At 39.3% G+C, this 17,885-nt stretch overlaps 2 protein-coding genes across 3 annotated transcripts in view; one reads left to right on the top strand and one right to left on the bottom strand.

Moving 5' to 3' along the window:
• Nucleotides 1–4,127, top strand: part of fgf2 (fibroblast growth factor 2) — an 81,425-nt gene extending 77,298 nt beyond the window's left edge. Inside the window, exon 3 of the mRNA XM_048605389.1 lies at nucleotides 3,067–4,127. Coding sequence (XP_048461346.1) covers nucleotides 3,067–3,255 — 189 coding nt within the window. The 3' untranslated portion in view covers nucleotides 3,256–4,127. The remainder of the gene's footprint in view (nucleotides 1–3,066) is intronic.
• The window catches only part of nudt6 (nudix (nucleoside diphosphate linked moiety X)-type motif 6), a 141,399-nt gene that overhangs the window by 32,910 nt on the left and 90,604 nt on the right, over nucleotides 1–17,885 (bottom strand). The window contains exons 4-5 of one of the 2 annotated variants that reach the window (XM_048605346.1): nucleotides 9,561–9,615; nucleotides 4,539–6,852 (exon numbers count right to left, since the gene is read on the bottom strand). In XM_048605346.1, the coding sequence (XP_048461303.1) occupies nucleotides 6,449–6,852; nucleotides 9,561–9,615 (459 nt within the window). In that variant the 3' untranslated portion in view covers nucleotides 4,539–6,448. Of the gene's footprint in view, nucleotides 1–4,538; nucleotides 6,853–9,560; nucleotides 9,616–17,885 lie in introns of those variants that run through there. The other variant, XM_048605356.1, reaches the window with a different exon arrangement.

Genomic DNA, 17,885 nt, shown 5'->3' with positions numbered 1-17,885 from the left:
TGCTGGCTGGCTGACAGTCATCTTAAAGTGGTAATGACCTTAAAGTGATAAACTAATTTGCTTCAAATCTCTTTCCTTGGTCTTCTGGGTTTCTTCAGCTCATGAGTCAGATCCGTACTGCTGCAACAATGATATTTTCCCAGATGACTATCACTAACACCTTGTAGAATCTGCCACTTCTGCCATTGTGCAAGTGTTTTTAGGTAGTTTTCAGTCACCAAGCCTTTTGTCTTGGGCCTAACAACTAGTGATTAATGATATAAGATGTGTCACTGTAGAGTATCTACAGAAGAGATACAGCTTTTCTTCAGTTAAAAAGGTTTATTGCATGATAGCAATAAGTACAACATTATTTGGTAAGACATGATTGTTAAGAACTTAAGTAGCCAGTAAATATACATCAACTTCCTCTGAAATTTGGAGCAGAATTGCTTGTCTCCACACACAAACTGTGACGCACGGAGCCAATATGACATGAACATTAACTCCTTCAGAAACAATACCTTGATAAAATAGTGGAAATCTTACCCTAAATAAATCAATGCTGCTCCCAGCATGAAATGTTTTTTAGGGCGGCTGGCTTTTGAGTCGGTGGGCCGATGATCAACTTGTCAGTTGGCAGGGGTGCAGAGAAAACAGTGTCCAGTAAAGTTCAGCCATCTGAATATCTTCTGTCAAATTTTTCAGGCTTTTTAAAAAAAAAACTCACTTTGAAATCATTATCGGCAAGGGAGCAATAGTTTAAAAACAATTGAAATGCAATTGAGGAAGAAGCATTGTATCATTTGGTTAACTTTTAAATGTTACTGATGTATCTTTGTAAATTGCACACAATGCATGTGCTCAGATCTGCCTTTAGTTTTAGGGCACTGAATGTTGCATTTTGTTTGGCTAAGTGCCAGTTGCATCAAGGGCACGACCCAGTGGGACTTTTTTCGCAAAATCTGACCAAACACACCTCACTAATTACCTACTCCATCTCTAGTGTCTCTTTCGCCTGATCCTAGCCCCATACAATCACGCACCATTCCCAGAACAACTTGTCACTGCCAGGATATGCTGGAATTACCTCACATTCCCGGCATCCATGCCACCTTTTAAAGGCTGTTGTGAACTAGGATACTGCCACTTTAGTCCAGAGCAGCCCAGCTTGGTTCCTGATATCTACGCTATTTGTTCTGATGAAGGATCATTGGACCCGAAACATTGACTTTGCTTTTTTGCCATAGATGGTGCTAAACCTGCTGAGTTTCACCAGCAATTTGTTTTTCAGGTTTCCATCATCCATAGTCCGTGGTTTTATTTATTTGCCCTATTCATGGTAGATGAGTAAAAATTGGTGCCCTGGAATATGGACAGGGACCTGAAGGCCCTGGTGCTTAGTGTTGTGCGGCAGTGGGTGTCCTTCTCCCACAGGACCAGCAATGGAGGCCCTGACATCAAACAATCCCAGTCTTATCTAAGGTTGCCATCCAGGTTACTGTGGACAAAACCATCTGTAGGAATGACTACCACTAAAGGAAGAAGGTCAATGTCGTCCTCCATTCTGCCAGTGTAAGGGCCACCATCTTCTCTGCAATACCTTACTATATATTTCTGTCATTGTGCCAACCTCCCACCATTGTTCATGCTCTGCCAGTGCCACTGTTGGCTGTAATACCTTCTGTCACTCTGTGACCCATTCAAGTCACCCTCCACAGCACCGCCCCATAAACCAGGACCTCCAGATCCCTATTCACAAAGCGGAGCATCGATTTTCCCTTGTCTGCTGTGTCTGGAGTAGATATCAGGGGGAAGTCCAGACTGGTGACAGTCCAAGTGAACAATGGCCTTTTGAGGATGGCACTGGCACCAGGGATGCCTATCCATTCTGGGATACCCCAACTCTAGTAATTTGTTCCAAATGCAGCAAGTGGTAGAATGAGCAAGGTGGGGGAGGGTGCAATAGGGGCATGGCAAATAATTAATGAGGCGAGTTTGGTGAGCGATCTTACTCGGCCTCATGAAGAGGATCTCTCCATAAAATTTCATGAAACTTGCAGCCAAAAAATAGGATGCAGCCCTTGGTGTTAACATTCGTACAAACATGTTCAGTTATGTTATTGTAGAATCTGTACTCTGAATTTTAAAAACAAATTGTTTGAACTCTTAGTTGGATGTTAGAAATTTAAATTATAATGAGTGGCAGAAAGTTGAATAGCTTGGTTTATTAAAATGTAACAGTGACATTGTCATTTTCTCACACGATATTTTAATAATATTTACATATGGGATTGTATTATAAATCTTTACATTGTAATACTAAAACAGGGTTACAAAAATTGACATCTGAGAGTAGGAAATACTTCCAATTTTCTACGTTTTTCAATACACATTTTCGCCTCTCGTGTTGCACAAAGGAGTCAGCACCAAATGTGGCAGTGTGAAATAGAGGTTCAGGAATAACTATGGCAGGACATGATGCACTGCAGCCTCAGTTTTTATGATATTTTTATTTTTATCAATTAGTTTAATATGCCTCCTAGTTGAATTGTAAAGCCTGTCAAAATTTGTGGAACAGAAGTTGAATTGATTGTAGGGCTAATTTACTTTTTAGTACAAGTTGAGAACCTGGGAATTGCAAGGTGGAGGGTCTACACAGATACTTCATCAAACTTACATCATGGACACCAGCTAGTCGTCATAAATATGACAACATTTCTGCTCCATGCAAGCAAAATCCCTAATCCTATTTACCCACTTGTTCCATTTCTCAACATTCCATATTTTGCTTCATTGACCGACTCAACCAAACCTTAAATGTCATATTTTCTGCCTCTGACATTAACTCTGGAAGTGAATTCCACAGCTTCACAGCTGTCTGAAAAGTTAACTAAAGTGCATGGGGTTTATTTGGTCACTTTCCATTATATCTGTGTACGGTTGTAAAAATGTGACAACAAGTGGACACAGACTTAATTCTTTCTAGAACATTAAAATCTTATGCATGGATAAATCGATTTAAGAAACCCCCATTGTGGCTTTCAGGTAAAATAAACTATAATTTTACTTTTCTTTCTATTTCAGAAATTGCCAACAGATGAATGTTTCTTCCATGAAAGATTGGAGCCAAATAACTACAATACATATCGTTCAAAGAAATATGAAAGTTGGTATGTTGCTCTCAAAAGAACTGGACAGTACAAACCCGGGCCAAAAACTGGACCAGGACAGAAAGCAATTCTGTTTCTGCCGATGTCTGCAAAGTGCTCATAGTCTTTTCCAGCTGTTCCCAATTTATTTAAAGTGGCAATTTCACAAACACAAAACTGACATGACTGTTTTATTGCTGTGAAAGGCACCAGTGTACACAGTATCTTGTCGCCATGCTTGAGTTGTTTTGGCGATTTTGCAAACTGCAGTAAATCAGCTGTGCAATATCACGCTATACAAAATGTGATTTTTAGTAAAATGTTATCACATTTGTTTTTTTTTTTTTTTTGAAATTATACAGAGTTAAACACCAAAATGTCCTGTATATAACCCCATATACTGGTTTATGTGGTAAATTATCAAGTTAATTTTGGTTCATAACTGTATAACAATTATTTTGATTTAGACTTGAGGTTGATGCTGTGATACAGTATTTACTTATCAAGATATTCAAAGGGTTACATACACTACAGTCCCAACAACTGTTACATTTGATTCCCTTACACTATTTGAACTGGCAACAAATACACAACTAGAACCAAACATTTAGGTGTTCATTTAGGTGTTTCATGTTGTCCACTGCCAGATTAAAATATTCATTTTTAAAATATAAATTCAATAATTCATTGGTTCTTTGTTTCATGTGCAGAGTCATAAATATTTAACTTGCAGTATGTATTGATAGCTATCCAAAAGGTATTGTGGAAATGTTATGTTCATTGTTTTGGAATGTTGTTTTACTTTTTTTGAGTTATTAGCATTTTTTTCATTTTGTGTTTTACTTTGAGGACTGCAAAACAGGCAATGGATTTTTGTAATTATAGGTTGGAATGACTGGGAGTGACCAAAGAAAAGCAATGATCAATGTGGAGATAGCAAGAACTGCAGACGCTGGAGGAACACAGCAGGCCAGGCAGCAACAGAGGAGCAGGAAAGTTGACGTTTCGGGTTGAGATCCTTTGGCAATGGGGAGAGAAGGGAGCTGGGAAATAAATAGAGAGGAGGGGTGGGGCTGGGGAAGGTAGGCGGGATGGGGATAAGTGAGTACAGCTAGGGAGTGGTGGGGATTGGTCAGTGGGATGGGCAGATAGGTGGGAGAGAAGATGGACAGGTTGTGTCAGGTCAAGGAGGCAGGGATGAGAGAGGGGCTTGGACATGGGATAACACAACCTGTCCATTTTTCTCTCCCACCTATCTGCCCCTCCCATCCCACTGACCAAATCCCACCACTCCCTACCTGCACTCACCTATCACCATCCCTAGCCCAACCCTCCTCTCTATTTATTTCCCAGCTCCCTTCGCCCTCCCCATTTCCGAAGAAGGGTCCTGACCCGAAATGTCAACTTTCCTTCTCCTGTGATGCTGCCTGGTCTGCTGTGTTCCTCCAGCTCCATACTGAATGATCAATAGAGGTTACTTAAATGAATATATGTAAATTAGGTTGGACTGGACCTTGTCCTTTTTATGGCCAAGGTCTTGATGAACAAGAATAGCCCTAGCCATTAATATGAAGTAAAATAGAATAGATCAATATGTATCGAGTAAAACTAACGAACCCTACAGGATTATGCACTTTCTGTTAGCGACATTGAACATATAACATCATAACTGTGCTTTAATAAACATAGTTACAGTGAAAGGATAGTTTCAGTTACATAACTGATGCTCTGGATTGTGACACTGACACATTCAAATTTCAACCAAAACAATACAGCATTGATTGGAAATTAAACACAACCAGACCATCACAAATACAGTCTCTACTGGACGCATCTCCGTGGACACACTTTTTAAAAATACATCTGTCTTTTTCCCTGCAAAGCTCCCTTCCCTTCCATCCTACATATTATAAGGAGACTGAAGTGAATTTGCTGAGTTAATTCATTGTCTTTTCCCTACCCCACTCGCTGTGGTATTTTGCATAATTTTTCCCAACATTGATTTCATGTGGAAAACATTATACTGTGGCCTGAAGAATGTTATTGAAGGTGGTACAAAACAAATTGGTACATTTATGATAAATTAGTTTCCATTTACCAAGAGCATTGTTTTCAAAGCTGTAAAAGTCCAACGTGTTTTGATGTGTGAAGCTACGATCTTAAGCCTTTGCTACAAACTCTGTTTGCTAGTCACTGTTTGCATACCCATTATTGGCCATTTGCTGAACATGAGCCAGACTATTTGCATCATCATTATTTGACCAGTTATCCTATTTGCCTCTGAGCTGGGCTACCAATCACACAAAACGACTATCATCATGACTGCCTACCAACACTGTAATATTACCTGTCGTCCTTCCTTCATCTGCTACTGAATCCCTCATCTATGTTTTAACCTCCAGATGCAATTATGCAGCTATTCCAATGCTCTCCTGACAACCTCCCACCTTATACCTTTTTAACATTAACCTAATCCAAAACTGCTGTCTGAATGCTAATTTACACCAAGTCGTGTTTAGCCGTAACCCCTCAAGTTGCTGACCTACATTGCTTCCTAGTCTAGCAATGCTGCAATCTTAAATTTTTTTTACTTTTTTGCCCCTCCCCAATCTTGTAGTAGCTTCCAGCTCACAACCATTTGAGAACTCTGCACTTCTCTGACTCTGGTCTTGTACACATTCCTGGTGTCCTCCCACATGTAATATCTTGCCTTTAGCTGCCTAGCCCTCTGCTCTGGAATTCCTTCCCTAAACCTGTCTGCTTCCTTTTTCCTTAAGATATTTGATGTGTTGCATATATAGGGTCATATTTGTATAATTAAGCTCTTTAAATGCTTTTGGGATATTTACTCTGATTTTTAAAAAATATAAAAGTAAACTTTGTTGATATACCCAAACATATTCTAAAAGGACACTTGTTTGTTTAGCATTCTTCCCCTACTGTTTTTTGTAAAGTTACGAATGAAGAATGAGATGAAAATATGCTGCAAGTTCTTCTGTAAACACAATTTTAAGAAGGAAGAAATGGATGAACCAATGATAATAATTGAGGCATTTTGTATGTGTTTTTAATTCAGTATTTAAACATATGAACTATAAACCTGAGGGAATCTGTCATTTTCAAAATTTAAGTGATGTATTGAGAAGCTTGGTTTTTATATTTGAATAAAAATGTTGCAAAGATATACTTCTCAACACTGAACAAAATTGGATTTTACCCATTATATAGATCATCAGTTATTTAATTTGTTTATTTGATTGAACAGACTAGAACAAATTGAATTTCTAATCTTTACAGCAACTATTTTCCTTCATAATCTATTTGATTCTATTTGGTTGCAGCTTCTCATATTTCTCTGGTAATTCTTTATGATAAAGCTTGTAAAAAAGCCCCGTGTAAACTGCTGGGAATTCTCTCATATTTACATCAATCTTGTCAAAGCCTTCCCTGTATCCATAAAACAACAGCTTGGCTATCCTGCTGGTTATAAGTGTTGTGTGTTCACTTCTGGCCAACTCCTTCAGATCCATCCATTCGCACCGCAGGCATTCTTCTTGGCAAAAATTGATGTCAAACGAGACCGCTTTCAGACGACAAACAATGTACATGTCTGATTTCCCAAAGGCTCCTGGATGGTTATGCTGTTGCCTGATGCTGAGAAGTGATATAAATTTGGACCTTATTCCGGTCTCTTCAAATACTTCTCGGACAGCTGTTTCGCCTAGAATCAACAGCCTGATTTAATTTTCAACATTCTTGGAAAGTGTCTGAAGTGATAATGTGAATACCAACATTGAGATTTCATAGATTAATTGCAAAATTACAGCATTTCAACACCTACAACGTCAGCATAAATAAGCTGCAAGCTATTTCATGGCAACTCGCGCACTTTCCAATGCTGGGTTTGTCGGCCTGCTATTTGGAGGGTCATATTGAATACCTGTCAAAGCCCAATGAAGTGCATGTAGCTACATTTCCAGGATATATATCAGTCACAGCTTTGAGGCATGTGTCGACTTCCTTCATGGGGTGTGTTACTTTACCTTAAGAAACTATTAATTCAGTTTTAGTTAAAAATCACACCCATCACTGGATATCATGAAAAAGAATGTAACTGACTCTATCATGGTACTGTAAAATAAGTACTATATCAGAACTTCATAAAACTGTACAGGTATCTTTGTGCAATTATGAGTATTGCAAGAAAATCACTTGCATATCCCATTTATCAAATGGATATTGTTTTGGTCTAGAAGAACAGATTATTTCTGCAGTATTCTGCAATAATTGTTCCTGACCACCATATATGGTTACTGTCTTCATTAACCCATGCATTGTATTTTCCTTTTAAATTGTTCCAGACAGCAATGCTTTAATTTTTGTATAAATTACCTGTTTTTATTCAATATATCTAGATTTTCAAGTTTTTGTTTGTTTGCATATGTGGGACATTATCCATTATAGCCGCTTGCTGATTCATACTGTTCCATCTGCGGAGAATAGCAGGGAACCAAGTTTTTGTTTTTAAATTAAATTCATTTAGCAAATGCATAGTGGGGTGGCAGATGACACAAGGTAAAGCACTTCTATCAAAGCTGGTGATAGCTGAGATATATGGTCAATGGGCATTCTGTCATTTATTCTTCATAAAGTGTCTGTTTCTGATTCAGTGCATGCCATTTATTAACAATTTAGTATGATACTACAATTTAAACTAAAAACTAATTTTACCAATACATTTTTTGAGGAATGGAATGTTACTTTGAACCAAACAGAAAAGGGTAAGCAGATGTTTAACCTGTGTCAATGGCAATAAAGAGGAAGACGAGATTCATCTTGGTAGATAATTGATTCCATTAAATGCAATTAATAAAGACATCAAAAAAATTGTTTTAACCTAAGGTTGTCAATCAAATCCACTTGTTTGAAGACTTGCAAATGCATGTAAATATTATTCCAAAATGAGGTGTTTTTATCAACTACATTTTAGTTTTTGATCATCCTTTCATGTTTCTCTTTCAAAGCCTGTTCATTTTTCACTTACAGTAGACCAGCAATGATCTCTTCTGTTTTATGGTATATTTTGAAGTGCTCTGAGTATGTTTCCTAGCTTTTTTTTGACAGTTACTTCACAAGAGACTGATTTGGTTAGACTAACTCTAAGAAATAAAGTAATTGTTGCAAGGAATTTTATACAAAGGACCTGAACTTTATTGTCTCAGCACAATAAAGTCCCAGCTGAACTGAAAAGAACTCAGTTGATACCCACTAGCAACAGCATACTGGCCTCCGAATAGTTGTAAATCCCTTGCCAATGTGAATATTTATTTTAACATACAGATGTAAATCTGTAAAACAGGTTTAGCTTGATGATATTATAGCATAGACACTGAGCTTTTATGCGCAAAATTGTTTAAAAACATTTTCGGGCATAAAAGAAACAGCACAGCTGCAAGAATTAGATTGTATGTGAACAAATTTCAGAACTATCCAATGCGTTCTTCATGCAACAAGAGACTGATAAGAGGACTTCTTTCAGTTGGAATTAAAAATGAGCTTTTATTGTACAATTTCAGTTCTGACATTCCTGAACAGTATTCATTTAAATAAAAGTTTTAAACTTGTAATCTTATTCTCGAAGCACAAGTATTTTCACACTGGCAGTTTTGTGCAAAGGATAAAATGCTACAGAAAATCCATTAGATTATTGCCAGTAGCAAACACAGCAATAAAAGATAAACAATTGTAAGTCAATGTTTCTGGTTTTTAAGCCATCCTATAATGGGATGGTCAGTTCTAATCTCAAACGTATGTATGAGCATCCACTAAACTTTTTACAGACAGGTAAATTTTTAAAAAGACCTAAATTATCAAGATTGTTTAAACATTTATTTTAAAATTGACACAATTAATCTAGTGATCTGTTTCTCCACTAGAATTATTTGCCAGCAGTGGAATTGGTCTTGTACCCTTCAGAGTGCCTCCTAAGCACCAAATGATTTGTTTTAACAAAATCTGTCTTTCTTTAATAGGTAACATTCAACTGACTAGGTTTATAAAGTAGAGGAAGTCTTAATCTGATATTTTACTTTCTTTAGCAACACCCTAATAGTTCTCCTTTTTGTTTAAATAATTTAGTTTTAGTCGATTTTTAGAATTGAGTTTTATAAGTTAATAATTCAAACACTGTTTTAAAACCATAACTTGTTTCTCTTACTGTGGAGCTGATAAATCTACAAGTAATGTTTGAATACTGAAGTCTAAGTAAATTCCAAAACAAACAACCAAAATTATTCAAAATAGAAATGCAAATATATTTGAGAATATTTATTCTTGCTCTAAATATTTAAGTACAGGAGGGTAGTGGGATGGCATTATTACAGTTGTTGGCTTAACACATTCAAAGCTGCTTTATTTATATGTACTCACCAATATCTTCACCCAGATCAGAGAGGCCTCCTGGAAACTTCCAAGCATTTTTTGTCTTTTAAAGAGAAATAGAAGTGCAAGTCACTAAAAATAAACTGTTATAAATGTGATGTAATATTACTCGCTACATTTTAAAACTACTTTTTAAAAGCAAAACCTATTAAAATGCTTTTTGTTGATCTTTAAATTAAATAAAGCAGTTGCAATTTTTTTTAAAGTATGTGAAATGATGAATGTTTTATTCTACTGATGCTCTAGGAACAAATGGAATAGAAGTGTTGAGTTTTGCTTTAAAAAAGGAAGCCTGTTTCCTTTTTAAAAGAAAACAATTGGAAAAAATGCTGCTAGTTCTTAAAAGAATAGGGAGAATAGAGGAGTTGATTTTTTTAAAAAATCAAGCTGCTATGTTTAGAAAACTTGTACAGACTGCAGCAAGGTTGTATTCACACTAATGCATTAACTTTCAGTAGTGGCCTTTTGAAATGTGTTGATGTATTTGAATCCTGTTTTAATGTACTCAATACAAACTTTTTTTTTAATGTAGTACTGTCTTGTACTGCACTGGTTTAAAAGTTTTCTTGTCCTGTATTATCTGGTCTAATGTTTAAATAGATGAGTTTTTTTTTGTATTTCAATGTCATTGTAATGAAAACATTAAAACTGTTCAAGTCAATTCTGGATTGTAGACATGTGTAAAGTCTCCCAACAAAAGCATTAAAATGTTTGAACAATTTTTTTGCTATCAATCAGATTTCATGATTATTGGATTAATGAATATGAGATCAATGCAATTTGGTTTAAATAATCTGTACTGATGATTATATAAAGGAAGTAAAGGTAATGGGAATGCTGTCTATGTTCCACTCATAGAATCCCTAACACTGTGGAAACAGGCCCTTTGATCCAACAAGTCCACACCGAACCTCTGCAGAGCATCCCACCCAAACCCACTACCCATTTTCTCTGTACCTCACCTAAGCTACACATCCTTGAATACTGTGGGCAATTTAGCATGGCCATGACCTGCACATCTTTAGGCTGTGGGAGGAAACCAGAGCACCCAGCAGAAATCCATGCAGACATGGGGAGAATGTCTGTATAGAGTTTGCACAGTCACCTGAGGTGGGAATCAAATCCAGGTCCCTGGCACTGAGGCAGCAGTGCTAATCACTGAGCCACTGTACTGGTGCTCTGGAGATTACCTGCATTTAACTATGTTTGAAAATAAGAATTTTTTTTTGCCTTGGACATTCTGGGAGGAACTACCAGTATCTGTATCATTTTTCTAGGTGATCCATGTTTTTATGGTCTTTGTATGGTCCTTGGGCTTATTCTTACGAACGTGGGAAATAAGAGCAAGGGAGGGCCAAACCTATTCCATTTAACTGGATCATGCCTGATCTATCTCCAGGACTATTTTCCCCACACTATCCTCTTATCCTTTTGATGTCTTTAAGATAGTAGACTTCTAGATATTAATGATTAATATAAACAACTCTCTCATCCTGCATCAAGTCACCTACAAATTGACCTGTGCAATAGCTGGGTGCAATAAGCTGAAAAGCCTCCTCACTGAACTGTAGCTTGCTCAATATATTGCCTTGATTATAATCACCTGTTGTAAAGTAATCTAGATTTTTGACACCTGGAAAAGGAGACTCTACTGGATGGTTTTATTTAGGGTATTTAATGCTGTTCATTTGCAAACAAATTTACAGTAAGCACTTAATCCACTATGTCCTCACAATCAAAGAATCATCCCTACCCTTTTAAATTACAAACTGCCCTTGGGTTACATGATCTGAAAACCTATGCCTAGATTTTCAGAGTCCTGGAGACTTGAAAAGTGGCAGGCAGAATCTGGATTTGGAAGTCCTGCCTCAATTTCTGGCTGATCCTGTTTTTGCCAAGGGAGCTGGGGTATGCAGATCAGGGCCAGGAGAATAACTCTCATGATGGAAACTCAAACTTAACTCAGCCATTTGAGTGGAGTATTTTCAGAGTGAGCACAAATGCTTGTGGAGAATGGTTAAGGGGCTGGGGTTTTCATGTGGAGGGGTGGGTATTGAGAATCTGGAAATTTCCTGGATTGATACTGCCAATGCAGCAGAAAGGGTCTTGGATGGCATGATTTTTATTCCATGGAGTTGGGTGTGGGCTTGAAAGAGGCTGCCAACCCCATAAACAGTTTGGCACTTGGAAATCTGTGGCCAACTCCAAAGTGGTCTTGTTAAAAGGTATAATTAGCTTAATTAAGAGGCCAGACTTCCATTATTTTGAGTAAGTGCACACCGAGGAAAACATTGCATGATTCTTTTTTCCTGTCTTCGGTCTGTTTGTCAATGGTACAGTATTTATTTCCAAAAGATAGAGGTGTCAATTATTTATAGTTTCTGCTAACAATGGTTTAAAGTCATGAATGGGTGTTTTAATTAGCTTTTCCAATTACACTATTGTTTCTGTAGGGTTAATTGATTTGTGAAATGGGTATGGGGAGGCTTTGAGGGGCTATTAGGATGGGGGGGAACTGCATGAAACAATGAAACGGCAATGGTGGAAGCAGGAAAACTGTAACGGAATAAGGGTATTTGTGAGACCTTTTGAGGTTTTCTTTCAAAATATTCCCATCTCCAGACAATGGTTCATCATTTTTCCATGGGACTGTGAACCATGAGGTCTCCAGAAGCTGACTTGACTTCATGAAAATTGCAGGAAAGCTAGGAGATTCCCATCTTCATGATAGTACCAGCCATGAGATGGACTGCTGACACCCTTCTCCCATACTAATGAAATTTGGCAGGAGTAGGAATTCCAGAATTGGATCTCATCCATGTGAACAAAGAACAATACAGCATAAGAAGAAGCTCTCCAAGCCTGTGCTGACACATTTTGCCCTTCCATACTAAAACTGTCTTCGCTTACAGGATCTGTATCCCTTTCTTCCCTTCCTAGTCCCATATTCGTCCAGGTGCTTCCTGAATGACACTATTGTGTCTACTTCCACCAGCACCTCTGCAGTACATTCCAGACACTCACCACCCTTTGCTTGAAAAACATATCTCGCACGTCTCTTTTAAACTCCAACCCCCCCCCCCCCCCCCCCCCCCCCCCCTCTCAAACCTTACACCTTTGTCCCCTAGTAATTGACCTATCCACCCTAGAAAAAAAGCCTCATACTTTCCATTCTATCCATGCCATTCACAATCTTATAAACATCTATCAGGTCACCCTTCAACCTCCTGCGTTCCAGTGAAAACAATCTCGATCTATCCAACCTTTCTTAATAGCTAAAATCCCCCATACCAGGCAACATCCTAGTAAACCTTTTCTGTACCCTCTCCAAAGCATCCACATCCCTCTGGTAGTGTGGTGACCAGAACTGTACACAATATTCCAACTGTGACCTAACTAAAGTTCTGTATAGCTGCAGCATTACCTGCTTATCCTTCTACTCGCTGCCCCTTCCAATAAAGGCAAGCATGCCATAGGACTTTTTTACTACCTATCTACCTGCACTGCCATCTTTGGTGATGTCTGGACCTGCACATCCAGATCTCTCTGCACATCAATACTCTTAAGGGTTCTGCCATTCACTGAATAATTTCCACGTATGCTTGACCTTCCAAAACGCATCACCTCATATTTGTCCAGATTAAACACCATCTGCCATTTTTCTGACCTTGGTTCCAACTGATATATATCCTGCTGTATCCTCTGACAATCCTGCTCACTATCTTTAACTCTGCGAATCTCTGCATCATCTGCAAACTTACTAATTAGACCAGCTACATTTTCCTCCATATCATTTATGTAGATCATGAACAGCAGAGGTCCCAGCACTGATTCCTGTGGAACACCACTAATCACAGCCTTCCTTCCACTGCTACCCTCTGTCTCCTATGACTAAGTCAGTTCTGTATCCATCTTGCCAGGTCACCCCTAATACCATTTGTACCAGTCTGCCATGACGGACCTTGTCAAAGGCTTTACTGAAGTTCATGCAGACAACATCAACTGCTTTTCCCTCATCAATCATCTTTGTCACCTCAAAAAATTCGATCAAGTTAGTGAGGCACAACTGCCCCTGTGCAAAACCATGCTATTTATTGCTAATCAGTCCATTTGCTTCTAAATGCTTATAGATCTTGTCCCTGAGAATCTTTTCCAATAATTTCCCTACCACTGACGTGAGGCCTGTAATTTCTTGGGTTATCCCTGTTACCCTTTTTAAACAACGGGACAACATTAGCTATTCTCCAGTCTTCTGGGACCTCATCCATAGCCAAAGAGAGTACAAAGATGTCTATCAATGCTCCAGCAATTTGTTCTCTTGCCTCCCTCAATATTTTGGGACGGTCTGTGTAATCTCCCAACTCTGCAAAAATCCAGCCTAATGCATTGAAGAACTGTTAATTTTGTAAAAAGTGCCATTTAAAAATGGATAAAATGAACTACCTTTCTGGGTCTCAGAGTTGAAAAATCTATTCTAGCAAATTCAATACCTGTTTCTTCACTGTGCTAAGTGCTATCATCATAGCATTCTTACTGCTTGACTGCTTTCTGCAACCAGTGGGGCCTATAACTCTCAGTTTGATTGACAATTTAGATATTATTGAAGAATTGGCTGTCTTTAATAGTTATAAATACAAATGTTCATTTTTATGCAGGATTAGTTACATGGATTTTAAACAAGTGAATGGACTTCTATGAACGAAAATCGTTTTTATCAATCATAAAATCTGTAACAGATATTTATTACTTTATGTAATCTAAGCACAGTTCTGGAGGTTTGTCAATGGTGGATTCTGAGTGAGTCGGCATGGAAGTACAAGGACAAAGGTTGGTGGGTGAGGGGGCATGAGCTGGCATAAATGGACATGGGAAGTGGGCAGGGTATGAGGGGTAAGGATTAGAGCACCTAATGTTTAAGAAAACAAGTGGGATGAAGTTCCAGAGAATAAAGTATACCTTTCAAGTAGATTGCCTCTGACCTGCGGCAGTGCTTGGTAGACCTGATACCTCTGTCCTTCGTGCTACCCGCCCCAAGCCTCCCGGGAATGAAGATCCTGTCAGTATTCCAACCCCCTTGCCCTCCAACCACAACCACCACCGCTAGTTGGGTAGCATGAACTTGGAAATTTCCCAGCTCTCTCAATGTATCTGAAACAAAATTCCACGTCACAGTCCACAGCATGTTGTCAACATACACAAATCTACCTCTCAATCACTACCTTTCTCAACAATACAATGGTTTAAAATGATTAACATCCAGTAGTGATTGTAAGAACTGCAGATGCTGGAGTCAAGGATGAAGAAGTTATCCTCCTCCCTCTGGAAATCCAACTCCAACATCCAGTAGTGGATGTTTGGAAATTTTCTCAAATTAAATGTAAAATCAAGCTAAACCGTTGCTCAGCTGGGTGGAAATGCTCTCACTTGGTCCAATTTTTATTTTACAACAGAGTCATAGAGGTCTACAGGACAGGAAACAGCGCTTTGGCCCATCAAGTCTGTGCCGGTCAAAAGAAACAACCTAACTCTTCTAATCCCATCTGCTGAAATGCTCTTTCTTGCCTCCATAACCTACAGTCAAATCTAGAAGACATTCCAAGCTGATCTCCTGCATTGTACCCTCTTTAAAGTGGAGGTTGTTCAAAGTACTGCTGTCTCTGTCTAAATCTGCGGAAATCTGGTTCTTGATCACCCTGTGCTTGCTGACCTTACTAACCCTTCAGAGCACTTCATAGTGACGGACTACTGAACATGGCAGGCATCCTCTGGGGCTGTGGGACTTTAAGGGTGTCAGCCTACAGGAGTCTTCAGCACTGGTGCAGGGGCACCTCTCAACCTCACCTGCTAGAACTATTGGGGTCAATGGTGGAGGTGATAAGAAGAAGCTTCTAACCCTTGGTGTATCCTAAAATGAAAAGTACTGGGGTAACTGACACACACTCCTCCTTCATCTGGGTATGTATTTACATCTCGCTGTCTCTCTGATGGAAAGGGCCTCCTGGAGGGAAATCCAAAGATTTTATTCCCCATTGCCAAGCTATTGCTACATAGAGCTACAGCTACAGATTAAATGCTCACCCTAGCTCTGTACCCCTTCTCTAACCTCTCCAATGTCTGATACAAGGCAGAAATCATGGTATGCATGAACCCAACACAAAGCTGTGCATAATCTCGGCCATCTTTGCCATATTTATCTCTAGTCTCTGTTGCATTTATTTCCTTTCGGCATGACCCAAGACTTGTTCGCTGTTTTGGGCTCAGAGGCCTGACTTTCAGTAGTCCCTCGATCATCTCAGGAACCAACTATCACATCCTCCCTCAGCTGCTGGAACATGTCTGGTGAGCTCCCAGATTGTGTACCTAAATCTCCATGTGACCCATTCACATACCATGTGGGTATAACTATGTTAGCAGAGGTGGATGATGAGGCAGATAACAATGTACCTGATGGGACAATACTCTTCATCCCCAGAGGAAGAGTCTTCTGGCTCCTGCCTTGGCAGTGGCCTGGCCTTTGGATGATAGCATATATGCACACAGGTTATCGCCACAATGGTTGTCTTTTCTTCCTTACTCCTGGCCTGTCTTGCCTCAGCCTCTGTCACCAACTGTGTTGATGTGCTTTAGGTCAGGAACTCTTGTCCTGTCATTTCCATGACATCGAATATGCTTTTTCTCCATTGCACAAAGTGCGGAGTCAATAATATTGAGTGACATTTAACCCCCTTGCCTACAGATAACCCATCACATGTGTTCGTGTCATTCAGATATTGTATCCAAGAGTCCACAAAACATTGACATATGGCATCTGCTGCCATATCGACTTCCCTCTTGTACTGGACCCAGGTGTGGTACATGATCCCACAGTTCCTCACCTCCTCTCCCTTTTTGGTCTGGCACGAGGTCTTCATTAAGCCATCTTCAGGAAGGAGCACCTCTTGCCTTTTCCCAACAACTTGAAAGGGAATGTGTGCAGGGGAATGTGCAGAAAGGCTTCTCTGAACGTGGGATTGATCTGTTTTGGCAATCAGACATTTCTTCAAAGAATATGCTTTGTAGAATGTCCTGGCAGTGATGAACAGCCATCCTCTTTGAACACGACACACTTTAATAGGATGCTGTATTGATGCAAAATAGTCAACTGACAGAGAGTTTTACCAATGAAAACTTTCTTTTACCACCAAATTGAACGTGCCTTCTGTACAAGCCACTGGTACTTTGAACATTAATTACAATTATCCAGGAAAGGGCAAAAAGAGAAAAAAAGCAGATGTCATGCACAGTTTTAGTTATGATGTCAGGAATGACATACTGTTGACAAGCTCTCAGCCATTATCACAGATTACCAAAAGCTTGGTCAAAAGCTTGAAGAATATCTTAAATGGGGACATTGTGTGGAGAGCTGTGGGGAGGGTATTCCAGAGCTTAGGGTTTAACAACTGAAGGAGCATCTATGAATGACGGAGTGATTAAAATCATGGACACTCGAGACACCTGAATAAGAAGAACACTAGAGGTTATGGATTTGGAGGAGATTGTAGAGACAGTAATGGGACAGGCCACAGAGGAATCTGAAAACAAGGATAAGAATTTTAAAATCAAGACCTTGCTTGACTGAGAGCTGAAATAGCTGAAATAATACTTTTCATTTTAGGATACACCAAGGGTTAGAAGTTTCTTTTCATCACCTCCACCATTTACCCAATTGTTCTAGCAGGTGAGGTTGAGAGGTGCCCCTGCACCAGTGCTGAAGACCCCTGTAGGCTGACACCCTTAAAGTCCCACAGCTCCCGAGGATGCCTGTCATGTTTGTTAATCCATCACTACGAAGTGCTCTGAAGGGTTAGCAAGGCACATATCAATCCAAGCCTCCTAGATTGCCTTGATCCACTACAATTTGCCTACTGTTGCAATAGGTCCATGGCAAATGCCACCTCCCTGGTCCTACACTCAGTCCTGTAATCTGGACAACAAGGCCACCTCTACCAGACTTTTATTTATTGATTTAGCTCTGCCTTCAACACCATAATTATAATCTAACTCATCTCCAAACTCCAAGACCTAGGACTCTGCTTCCCCCTCTGCAACCTGATCCCGGAAGACCTTGACCTGCAGACCGCAATCAGTAAGGTTAGGTGACTTTCTCCACAGTAATCCTCAACACCGGTGCCCCACAAAACTGCATACTCACTCCCTGAATATACTCCTTGAATATACTCCTTATACACTCACAACTGTGTGGTCAAATTCAGCTCTGACTCCATTTACAAGTTTGCTCATGACACCACTGTACTGGGTTGGATCTCAAACAAC

Source organism: Rhincodon typus, chromosome 1 (assembly GCF_021869965.1).
Source record: "Rhincodon typus isolate 14 chromosome 1, sRhiTyp1.1, whole genome shotgun sequence".
In the NCBI taxonomy this organism is placed as follows: Eukaryota; Metazoa; Chordata; class Chondrichthyes; order Orectolobiformes; family Rhincodontidae; genus Rhincodon; species Rhincodon typus.
The sequence above is the reverse complement of the archived record's forward strand: the minus strand, read 5'-3'. Positions and strand labels throughout refer to the sequence as shown.